Source organism: Lethenteron reissneri, chromosome 51, assembly GCF_015708825.2.
Source record: "Lethenteron reissneri isolate LAM-NWPU_2019-01 chromosome 51, ASM1570882v1, whole genome shotgun sequence".
In the NCBI taxonomy this organism is placed as follows: domain Eukaryota; kingdom Metazoa; phylum Chordata; class Hyperoartia; order Petromyzontiformes; family Petromyzontidae; genus Lethenteron; species Lethenteron reissneri.
The window spans coordinates 10,856,595-10,869,225 of record NC_083829.1 but is presented as its reverse complement, the minus strand read 5'-3'; the positions used below and the strand labels follow the sequence as shown (position 1 = coordinate 10,869,225).

Here is a 12,631-nt window from a genome sequence, read left to right as displayed (position 1 = left end):
AATTCTCAAAGCTCGCTTTCTGAACATCATGCACGGTATTTATGTGATGCATAAAAGGTGTGCGTTTTGTATTGTTATTATAACCACGTTGGAACTTTAAAAAAATTCTGGGTTTTGTTACTTGGAGGTGGTTAGGATGAGTTTAGAAGTGTTTACTTACGGGAATTTAAAGGTATTTCGGTATGAATAAATGTCCGCACACACAGTGAGAGCCACGATAATTGCCTTCTGAGCTGCAGTACAATGGATAGAACCACCGTGATGTCACGTGAAAGAGTGGTGCAATAATGTTCACGTTAAAAGGGATTCCACCTCTTAGCTCTCCGGCTAACCTTAGGCTACAATGCAATGGTTTCCATTGTCACTAATGCCCGTGTAATGTTATTGAATGTGATAGTGATTTTATTTTTTATGCAAGCTATTTTCATGCAAAGTCGAGGGGTGGGGGGTGTTTTAGGCAGATCCACATGTTGCTGCGAAACCATGTTGTCGATGTTGTTTAAATATTTGCAGTTTCAAACAACATACATACACGGTGTTTTTTTTTTCATTTATCCGACCGGCAATAATTTTGAGTTTTCTTTGTTATTCTCATCATTGAAGGGCTGATGTACGTATGTTTAACTGCTTTCGCAGAGTACGTAGCCAACCATACTAATCGAAGGTGCGGGGGAGAGGGGAAGGACACGAAACTAAACGTATGTTTACAGAGCAAAATCTGTCAGAATGGATACAAAAAAAACTAAATAGTGGGATTTTGTCCAAAAAAAATTCTGCCAAACATTGGCCAAAGCATGCATCGTGTTCAAAGTGTCCACTGCTCCAACTAGCTCATTTCTGTTGGCAAGTGGACAGGGATTTCACATCCCCACGGCAGTAAACCGCCCCCTTGACAGCCGCCACGCTTCACTTCACGTGAAGCGCCATGTGCTTGGTTTTTTTACGTTCCTGAAGGTGTTTAAAAACAAAGCACTTCGCAAAGAATACATCCATACGTGCCAAACTTTTTGTTCTAATTACAGAGGCCTCTTTAAAAAGAAATAATCCAGTGTAAACATCACAAAACTTGCGCTACTTTTTGAAGCCGTGCGGAATAAATTGGTGCAAACAACATGAAATATTTACAACTTCCAGAATTATACAGGCAAGAGGAGAGAGAGACTATTCCCACAAAACTGTTGTCTTTCCAATGAGGTTTGCACGACGAGTTTGGTGTATGTTTTCACGCTTTCAAAATGTTAAGTCCACCAAAAAGTTCATGTCGGCATAGCGGTGTTTACGAGGCCAAGACAATAACGAATACAGTTCTCAAGTTTGAGTTTCGTCACCGACCTGCTAGATAATTCAGACGGACCGTAACGAATTCTACACGCAATGAAGTGTAATTCTCCCAGAAAAGAAAAAAACCATAACTTTCAACAATCTGAAAGCTCGGTCGCATGAACCTCATGTTGTTTAGAGCGAGACTGGATCCCCCTTAGCTTGCCGACCGGATCACCTTTCAATCTCCTGATCCGGCTTCCCTGGCTTTCCCGTCTACTCTCAGATTCCTCACCCGAGTTTATCAATCTCTCCGCGGTCTCGCCCCAACGTGTCATCTTCTCGCTTCCCTCACATCGCTCTACGGCCCCTTCTCGCCCTCTGCCTTCGCAATCCCAGCTGCTGCCTCTCTCCGTCTCTGTTCCCTCTCTCCTCGTGCCCAATCACACGATTCCGTTCTCTCTCGCGCCTGGCCCCCTTCCACTAGAACTGCCCCTACACCTCAAACCATCAGCCCCACTGTCTCTACATTGGTCTTCCCTTAAATCGCTCTCACTTACTATCCCTCGCTTTCCCCAACTCACCCCTTCCTCCCTCCCTTGCGCACCGCTAGCTCCATCCCTCTTCCCAACTCCCCTGCCCACCCATTCGTCACACTCACTCATCATCAGCTGTCACTCATTGTCACTTTCACCACCGTTTATTCCACGCATCGTCATGTTCGTCACGCCCTGCCATCCTTCTCATCAACCCATCTCACGCCAACACACTATTCTGCCGTCCAAATAGATCCTCTACTTTTTGTTCAGCGCCTTCTATTTATGGCGCGACAGCAATTAAAATAAAATAAGGTGAGGATCGACTCCCTTTCCCTGTCGCGTTTTTTCCGTCCTCCCGCCGGCTTCTCTTCTCCTCTCTTTCCTCCTCCTCTCGTCTACTTCTTCGCTCTCCTTCTCCCGGCCATTTCTCCCTCCCCCCCGCCCCCCGTCGCTCCCTAGACCGCAGCTACGGGGATTCGCTGCGATCACACTCGGCTACCGTGGGCTCGCATTCGGAAGGAGATGTCAACCCCGGTTGTTTCCGCGTCTGTGCTGGTGGTTGTGGGGGAGAGGAAGACTAAAATGAGAGATGAAACGCTGCTTCACTCTGTCCGGTTCCGGTTGGTTATGTTTAACGGGCTGCAGGTTACGTGCGTGTGTGTGTTGGGTACAACGGTTATGGAGAGCGGTGGTGTAGCGGTTAGCGCGCTGCCCAGCAAGCCCGGCGGTCCAAGTTCGATTCCCGCTCACGGCCAACACTGTTGACGATTATCTGAACCGGCCATTGGCTTCCCCTGGGTCGACTCAGCCTCAAATGAGTACCTGGTGCGGTGTGTAAACATTGCCACTGGGGAGACAAAGGCGGTCGGGCGTGGTGCTGGCCACCCACCCCCTCATGTGCCGTGCCGGCCTTCATAGGTGCTCACTAACAGCACTTGCCCCAACAGCCTGCTAAGGCTACACGGGGGATCTTTGTCTTTTGTAAACGGCGCAAGCTTTGTAAATGACAATCAGGAAAAAGGTTATCGAAGACACTTTCCAAACCAGCTGCCTTCATTTTTTTTGGTTTAAACATCAATGCTCGTGTCATTGCATCCAGTATTGATACAGTAGCCAGAATGGTTAAATGGTGGACCTTGACTATCGATTTAGCGGCCTTCGGGGGAAAAGGCCTTGATTCACGATGCCGATAATATTAAAATTACCAAGGCTCAGACCTATCTTCACAGACTGCAGCACCGTGCGCATTACCCTATTATTGAACCGTGTTCGAAAGACGCATGAGCTTGCCACAGCAGTGTAGCAGTTTTCACGTCAAAGAGTTCCAAAGATTCGACGAACCATACCATACCGGCCGCACCTGACAAATGTGTGACCTGCGCAAAATGGCTCAAGGCTCCGCACGTCCTGCCGGAGAAAAAAACGGGAGGAAGAAAAGCCCTCTTCATGAATAAACGAGCGAGTTGCACGCCGAGACTCACCCTCGCAGGGTCGACATGCCTCGGCTCGCGATCTCCCGCTCGTGCACACGACGCTGGCCGTCTCCGGCTGCCTCCCATGCAGCCCCGGCACGATCCTGCGGCCACACATCAACACACGTGGGCGCCTCCCGTTAGGACGCTGCGGGCATTTTCTGTTATCAATAATCCATCGAGGTTCCGCACTGTGCACGCTGGGGATGATGTGGCTGGCGCCCGTCACGCGATGCGAGCCACACGATGCAATTTGGTTGCGCTGGCACCGTGGGTAATCACTGGTGGTGCCTCACAGCAAGAGGGGTCCGGGGTTAGACTCCCGACTCAGGCGCTGTATTCCGCGTGCCGTTTGTTCGCTCTCCACTTGATCTGCGCGGAATGTCTCTGGGTTCTCCTGCTTCCTCCCATGGCTGAAAGGATGAAACCCAAAATGTAAACTGCTATTGGCCAAAAGGTTGTTCTGCAAATGTATACGTGGAATTAGACACGCAACAATTGTATCATCCAGAGTGCAACAAAAATGTGGCAAGACCCTCTTCAGATTCAGTGAGGCGTTTCTGGGTAAACAAAGTATGATCGTAGTGGCAATAATACCAAATAACAATGCAAGTGAATGAGTTGCATAGTCTAATTAATTATCGACATGCTTATGACTCGGACAAGCAAAGGTATATAAAATGCCCGCGATGATCCGAGCGAAGGGAATTTATTCCACACAATGAGGCACCACCCATGAGAAAAAAAACATCACGCGCGAGTGTCAATCTCAAATTATACATTTATAAATTACACATATATATGTAAATGTAAATTGCACGCAATAAATTATGAGGCAAGGGTGTTATCGGTTCCCTCCATTATGCATTTCAAAAGTTAAGCCTATGGGTTTAACTACGCATGCTCCTCCTTGGCTAGATGCTTGAATACATTATTGGTAGGCACACGTTAAATTACTTAATGGAGTACAATGTTTCTGCAGGATTAATTAAGCCGCCAGAGTTACAAGAAAATGTATCCACCGCAGGAGAATTGTTTTACTTGACCGCGCTGCGATGGTAACTGTGCGGTCTACACTATCGCAGGTAAGAGGAGTTCTCCTGTACGCATGCAGGCTACCGCTGCTTCATAATACCTCCATCATCCATTGAAATGGGACGGAAAAAAACCACATAAGCATAGAATGTTATCATTTCTGAGGAATGCTTAATGAATAAATCATGATCCCTTCCAGTATGCCGATTCCCAATATAAACGGCATCAACAATGCAATGTATTGTATTGCCTGCCAAATATGGAGTATTGTATTGTTAATGATGTACAATACTTCATATCACAATGCCAATATTCTGATAAGGTGAAGAGGTCATCGCGGCTGACATTTAACTTTCCTTCTCATAAATCCCTCCGTGTATTCACAGTCAACAGCTGACCACGTAGGTCCCACTCGAACATCACCCCACCATCTGGCCTTTCCCCATGGTTCCTGACCTCTGGGCCCCACTCTACTGCTTGCCTCAGGATTGCTAAATCTGGAAGGAATTGCCAATTCCCGTGTACCGGATACCAGTATCTGTCATTACGCGCCGATATCTGGGGGCGCCACCAATCCCTAAAACCGTGAGTCACCCAAACCGGCAGTGATCAGGTTCCAAAAATCCTCAGCTTAGTTTGTCATCATGTCCAGTTGAGTAGAAGCATGGCCCGTTGAAATGCTACCCGCATTGGCAACTTCGAGAAAAACAAAGCAAATTCCGTCACATAAGCGCTCGGCAGAGATCTCAAAACTTCACAATCCTGCCGTGCAAGTCACCTGACGCAGCCTCTCAGAATGTCACTGTGCCGGGGGCCAACGAATGCAATTACAAGTAAAAAATGCCCACGCTTACACGGCAAACCTTGACTCACCGCCCATGGGCCTGGCCTGGCCGCGGCAATTGGGGGGTGCGAAACTCTCGGCGAGATTACCGGCCACGCTCATTGACTTGCGAGTAGCGTCACCGTGCCTCCGGCGGGTCTTAGTCGAGAGGGGTTTTGGTGTTAGGCCTCAACAAGTAGGTGCGTCACGCCGCCTCAGCATTACGCACGCCATTGTGCACTGGGGGGGGATTCAACCGCCGCGCTCCCCCGAGCGTCCTCGTAGCTCCAGAGGGATAACGACGTGGGAGGACGGTCACATAAATGCCGAGACGGAGAGTTCGGCGAAGAGCCGAAGTGCTCTTAACATATTTTTAATCCTTTTTATTCAACCGTCTTACTGGATGAATCGGCCAAAGACTTTACTCGTTCGGCTGGTGGGGCCCCGTTGCGCTAAGCGGCTCGGTTACACGGACGACCGCAGCCATGGGCAGCGGCAGCAGTTAGGGGACATTGAAATTATGCACGGAGATATACAAAGTTACAGAGTTACACAGAGATTCTTAGGATTAAAGAGAGATTCATAGTTCAATTAAGACTCGCAGAGACGGCCGGTGAGGTCTATTGAGCGGAGCAGCTCTGCTACGAGGACGACCACAGGCGCAAGGCCGTCGGCAGTGGCGACAGTTACAGAACATCGCAAGCAAGGATTTGCAAACAAGCGCCTCCTCGATTTAAAGCTTTCGTGACTGCAGGGATTCATCGTCTTGGTTCTTTCGGTAAAGTCACGTAGAATGGAAATAATAAAATAACAAAAGTAAAAAAAGTTATTTTATGTTTTATTTTTATTATTTTATTATTTCCATTCCACGTGACTTTACCGAAAGAACCAAGAAGAAGAAGAAGCGCCTCCTCCATACTTCACCGTGCTGGCCGCAGTGCGGTTTGGCGGAGACGGCGGCGTGGAGCACGACGGAGACGAGACAAATGGAACGCGTTGCAGTGACAACGCAACGCACGTTCAGGGCCCAATCGCGCTCAGTTCCCAAGGTGTCACGAGGGACAGGCGCACTGCCGGCGATGTTGCTCAAAGGCGTCTTCCTTTGAAGGCATGTTAGACGCACGCTGCACCATGGCCGTCCTCAAGCATTACCCTGGGAAGTCTATGACAATGGCCCGTGACAATTTCGAAAGCGTTTGATCGTGTCTGGCACCCCACGCTAATTTCCAAGCTGCCACCGATAAGGCATCCACCGCAATCCACAAGCTTGGATTTCTAGCTCTTTAGCCGATAGGTGAATAGTGTGTATGCAGGCAGTTAATAGTGGCAAATATAATGCCTTCACCATGAACTCCGGTGTTCCGCAAGGCTTTGTGTGGCCTCCGACATTATGGCTTATCTTTATAATTGACGTATTACAAAATAATCCACCCATTTTCAATTGACAGCACACTTCAAGCATAATTTTAATTTAAATCGCACAGGGGAATAGACATTTAGTCGTCGAATATGCAGATATTTCCGTGGTGACGCGATGTTAACTCCCTTGCCTGGTATGCAGGAGGTCGTGGGTTCGATCCCCACCCTGACCCATGATGTATAATTGGAGTTTGCGTGTCTCCCTCCCCGTGGTCGCGTGGATTTTTCTCGGGGTCCTCCGGGTTTTCCCCTGTACATTTAGAATCACCGTGCGTTGAGAGTATTTGGCTGCAATCAATTTAAACGTAATATGCCGCTTCGTTGAGCTATCATTCGTGATAGAAGCCAAGTTGCTTCTAAAAAAAAGAGCCGAATATCTTCGTGGGCCTTACCATGCGAAACGAAGAATAGTTTCGATTGTAAAACGAGTTTCGTTTCAAGTAGTTTTTTTTGTGTGTGCCGTTTGGTCGTAACGCGTTGATGTGACGCCACTCCCCTTGCACGGCCTCTTCACTCGCCCCAGATTTCTTCAAGCGCGACCCGTCGGAGCGCCATCCGACTCGGGATATTAATTTGCAGCTCTGCGCTCTCTCACCTCTAGTAATTCGCGACTTGAATGATTGTTACGACTGTAATTGTCGTCGTTTGCTTGCACGACCCAAAAGCAGCCCTTAGCGTACAATCCACACCGAAGCAGCCTTTTCAGTGAGGTTAATTGAAGGTCGCGCTTGGCACGGGGGGGGGGGGTCAAACGCCTATGTTTACACGTGGCTCCCCACTGTAACAGCGGGGGGAGTCACTCGTGTTGTGGTGCGTCGTGTGTGTAACCGCTGCCAGGGCATGACCGGCGTGCACACGGAATTGAGGGGGGGGGGGCAGGAACCTGGAGAGCGCACGCGGTGGCTGCGGCTACGCGGACCGGGGCAGGCAGGCGAGGGGGGGTCAACTGATATTGAACGGCAGTCGCCGCGCGGCTCGACACGCTCGCTTGCCCTTCTCTGCGCGTTGTTTTTCGTCGGCGATTAACTTGCTTGTTTGCATTGGGAGGTTACATGACCAGGGGGCCGAGGTAATTATGGATTAAGGAACACAAACCCCCAGCATTTAAACAACAGCTGCTGTTGAATGTGTGTTTTCCCAGTCGCACCTGGTTGGCCAAAGTAATTATTTCCCATTGCTTTTATTGATCCCGGGATTGACCCGCGTCTGGGAAACAGCTGAGCCGTCATACCATGGGAATCAGACGCGTGGGCAGCCACAGCCACGAAGGCAGAGAGAGAGACTCGCCGCTTCAGCCGTGCCACGCTGGCACATGTCGGCAGGGAAATCTAGGAAGGGAAGTGTGGCGGTGTCTTGCAGACACGTACGTATGTTGTTGAACCTCGCACCGCACGTAGCCGACCGTGCTCATTGGAGGTGCGGGATACCCCAGCATACGTAAGCGGACAAAGATGCCTCCCTCCAATATCTGTGCATCCACGTCTCATCAACCACATGAATCTTCTTGGGACAGCATAATTTCAGCAACATTGGTGCAACAAAAGTAATCCCTGGACTGGTTTACGACAATTCCTGTCTCATCATTGGACCGGTTTTGACATTTAGTGTGTCAGAGCTCGGAGATTTCCTATAGGGGCACGAGAAGGCCGATCAATCTTATCCCATAATCCTCACAGACAGCGCCAATGAGCTGTGTTGTAGGGCAAAGGTCGCATGGTCAGGCCAAATAAATGAACATTGCTAAGCGCGACATTAGCTCTTCATTGTCATAAATATCATCATCATCATCCACTCTCAACACACTGCCAATGCAACTATAATCCATCTGATACACATGGCCAGTCTCCTATCGCTCGATCGCTCCTTTAACCACCACCTCATGCAAACGTGCTCATCGGCTCTCAATGTGTCACGCGTTTTAGCCACCGGTTGGCACTCCTTCCATCGATCCATTCCACCAATTTCGACAAATGCTTAATGACCCGTTTCACAATACTGAGTGGTGGCAAAGTGGTTTGTGCATTTGTCCATGAGACCTCCGACCGGGATTCGACTCTTGTTGTTCGTGTACAGGGCCATACGCAATTGGAATGTGACCCAGTAAAAGCAAAACGCCTGGACTTTCCCGAGGTCCCGGATCCTCCCCGCCACATTTAGAAACATGCGTTCACGGTATTTTCTGCTATGCATCTCCACGCGATAAGCCACTTCGTTGAGCTATCATTTGTGGCCAGGTCGCTTCTGAAAACGAGCTGTATAGCTCAGTGGGCCTTACCTGGTAAAACAAAAAGTTTATTAGTTTAGTTTGAGTTAGTTTAGTATTATTTAAATTTTAGCAGTTAAAGTCAGTTCAGCATACAATGTGGGTTTTGTGGTATTTTTGTGTATAAAACAACAGCGTGTATTCAGCATCTGGCAAGGTTAAGGCGGCTAGGCCACGATGCTGGGACCCACAATTCTCTGTGCTCTGGGTTGGCCACAATAGGGACCCGATTCCAGAACTTGCCCTCTGACACGAAGGCTAAACAGGGAATCGTCTGTGTGTTTGTGCGATCCACCACATCTTAACAGGCACGTTACTGTCTTCCTTCTTAAATTAAGTGACCTTATGCATGGCGGCCCATAAGGCAGGATAAACGGAGGGTTATTTCATTACGTTTAACACTGTCATTAAAAATTTCAAGCGTTTACTCTTTTTGTTAATATTTTGAATATCATCATGCAATAACGGTTGTCCTTCATCCCTTTTAGATGACGTTTAAAATTTGGAATGAACTGGAATTAAGACGAAATATAATTTATTAACGTTAAAAGACAGCGCTTGTAATCTTTAGACAAAGGTCCTAAAATCATTTCAAAAGAGAATTAATGCATGCATTAATGTTAATGGAAGTCAGTTTGAACATTTGTTAAAATAAATTAAATATAACCTTCTGTGATCTGTTCAAATAAACATAACCCTGTGTGCTGACATCTGGGCCACCCTCCGTATCCGGATGCCGAGTCATTAACATCTGAGCAGAGAGCTCAGCGGCAGAGCGAGCGGCACGCAATAATAAGGTTGTGAGTTCAAATCCTGGTTCGGGTTTGACTTGGCCCATCATCCCTCCGGGGTTGATAAAATTAGAACCAATTTTTGGGTAGAAGTCAGAATCAAAGTAAGACTATTTATACTGGATGAATCCGAAGAGCTATAAAGCCCTTGTTCACAAATGTCCAGTAGGAGCAGGTCAGAACGTTGCAACAACAAACAGTATGAAACACGATTGATTATTTGGCTGCTATCAATTTCCACGTGAAAAGTCACCTGTTTTTTAGCTGCCACTTGAGGTCAGTTCGCTTCGGAGAAAGCTACATAGCTCGGTGGGCCTTACCTGGTAAAATAAAACTAGTTTGATAAAATTAGTTTGATTTTAATTTAGTCTATTACTCGAGCAGGAAGAGAGAGCACCAAAACTGATAATGTAGCATGTTAATAAATCACGATGCTATGTACACACAGCAAATGCTATATTATACTGTTGTAATCTCATGAACTTATCAAGGCAGTGGTCACGACAAAGTTTATCCGTAGATATTGTTCAATTCAGGAGAACACCTTCACATCCAATTACCCGCGATCTCACAAATGATGACAGGATGTTATCCATGTTATCACCCCTCATTATCCAACACCGCAAACACTGCATAAATTAAAAAATAAATATGCCCAGCAGCACGTGAACGTCTCACTGTGGTTAGACTCGCCCCCCCCCCCCCCCCCCATCGCACAAATGTCGAATATTCACGACCAGGTTCAGGGCTGCCAACAGGATATAAGCTCCACGTCAGCGCTCATTCGGGCAGAAACATCACCGAGTCCCGAGTCGTAGTAAACGCCACGGAGGTGCGGGCGAGGAAGTACACCTTGCGAGTGGCCCTCAGTGGCATGACTCGTGAGCAGTCAAAAGACCGCCCGACCTCCCTTCTATCACCGAGACGATCACGGAGGTGTTTTCGACCAACGATGGCGACTTCTCGTTAAATGTCGCACCTCACGAGACGCTGCGAAAAACAATAACAGCAGCAGCAGCAAACAATAACAAAAAAAACGATATCGTTTAAAAAAAACTATTCTGGAGTTCTTTAAAAACAAAAACAAAACGATCGTGTCCACACAAAGCGGTAATGAGAAACCGTGTGATCCTCGCAGTAAGAATCGATTGTTCATCCGTGCTCGTGATCACCGCGAAGAACCGTAGCCGCCACACAGAGCTTGGAAAGTTTCATTTTACATCCGCCTCTATCGTCGTTCCTCTCTGCCCCACGGTCATGTTTTTGTTTATTATTGTCGGGGTTTTTTTTTCTTTTTTTTGGGGGGGGGGGGGTTTGGGAACACAGCATGTTTGCAACAAGCTGAAAAGGGCTTAAGGGCTAAAGATGCTGACTGGGCGCATTTTCTCTGTTTATCTCCATAATCCTGCTACATGGGTATTGCTGGAGGGCAGCCAGAAGCCGCCGCCGTCGTAGGCAGGCCAGGAGAATGCGTCACGGCCGACGTGAGAGGCATCTGTGCACGGGAACACGCGGGGCGATGCGCTCACACCAAAACAACTACAAAGATCATCTGTATAACCTGAACAGACTGTTGGGGCAAGTGCTGTTAGCAAGTCGCACCTAAGAAGCCCGACACGGCACAGGAGGGGGTGGTTGGCAAGTGCCATGCCCGGTCGCCTTTGTCTCCCCAGTGGCGATGTTTACACACCGCACCAGGTACACATTTGAGACTGAGTCGACCTAAGGGAGGCCCAGCACCGGTTCAGATAATCGTCACCGGTTTAGCCCGTGAGTGGGAATCGAACTCGGGCCGCCAGGTTCGTAGCGCAGCGTAGCGCTACCCGCTACACTACCGCTCCACCCACACGTATGCACACACCACGACACACAGACACACGTGTTTGTTTATACCAACTACTGCAGCCCTCTTTTAACTTCAAGGCAACATCCAAACAACAGTGATAATGATCCTTTGTTTACCCAGCAAGAGTCTCAAGGTTTAACTTGTCTCACAAGGCTCATGCTTGAGATGTTTGGAAAACAGTGACATGGTGGGGTCGTTGCGACATATATTTATCTATGTATCAGAATCTTGAGAAATAAAGCTCTTTTTTTCAAAGATGTCCAGTAGGGGCACGGGGTCAGAACGTTACATCAATATCAAAACATGCTAGGAGTGCAAAGTATAGGAAAGGTAAATAAATCAGTTAAAAAATAAATATAAACTTTCTTTATCTTACCCAGGTAAAACCCACTGAGCTATGAGCTTATTTTTCAGAAGAGACCTGGCCACAAATGATAACTCAACGAAGTGGCTCATCAAGTGGAAATTGATAGCAGTCAAATATTCGAAATGCGTGATGTTCATTCGAAATGTGGAGGGAGAAACCCTTTTCCTACCAGTATAACAGGACCTGGAGAAAAATCCACGCGACCACAGGGAGAACACGCAAACTCCACATATACAGCAGCAGGCGTCAGGGTAGGCATCGAGCGCATGACCTCCTGCACACCAGGCGAGGTGGTTAACATCTCGCCACCGTGGCACCTTTTACCATCCACTTTCTTCCAGTAACACATTCCTGCGGAGGGAGCTGGTAGGAACGTTGGGTTGCTCGGTCAATGGCCAGGGTCATTGATCGGCGTGAGTAGGTTAAACGTTGAGTTTTATAAGGGCACCAAGGGGTGACCAGCCCCTCCCCACCCAGCCCCAACCCTCCCACCCCCCACCCAGCCCCACCCTCCCCACCCCCTCCCCACCCTCCCCACCCAGCCCCTCCCCACCCTCCCCACCCAGCCCCTCCCCACCCTCCCCACCCTCCCCACTCATCCCCAACCACCCCACCCAGCCCCTCCCCACCCTCCCCTCCCCACCCAGCCCCTCCCTCCCTACCCAGCCCCTCCCTGCACGACGGACGGACACAATAATCCCCTGTGGGCTGGTGTAACCTGGCGGTTCCTACCAGTATAACACACCACGTAGTGCAGTGTGTTCTGTTTAGGTAACCTGGATTTAACTCCTGGCCAAGCGCACCAGTGACGATGCG

General features: G+C 48.6%; 1 protein-coding gene across 10 annotated transcripts in view; it reads right to left on the bottom strand.

The window, feature by feature from the left end:
- LOC133355618 (uncharacterized) overlaps positions 1 to 12,631 on the bottom strand; it is a 180,150-nt gene that overhangs the window by 115,820 nt on the left and 51,699 nt on the right. For all 10 annotated transcript variants that reach the window (XM_061572973.1, XM_061572980.1, XM_061572972.1 and 7 more), the window contains one exon: positions 3,281 to 3,375. In XM_061572973.1, coding sequence (XP_061428957.1) covers positions 3,281 to 3,375 — 95 coding nt within the window. The remainder of the gene's footprint in view (positions 1 to 3,280; positions 3,376 to 12,631) is intronic.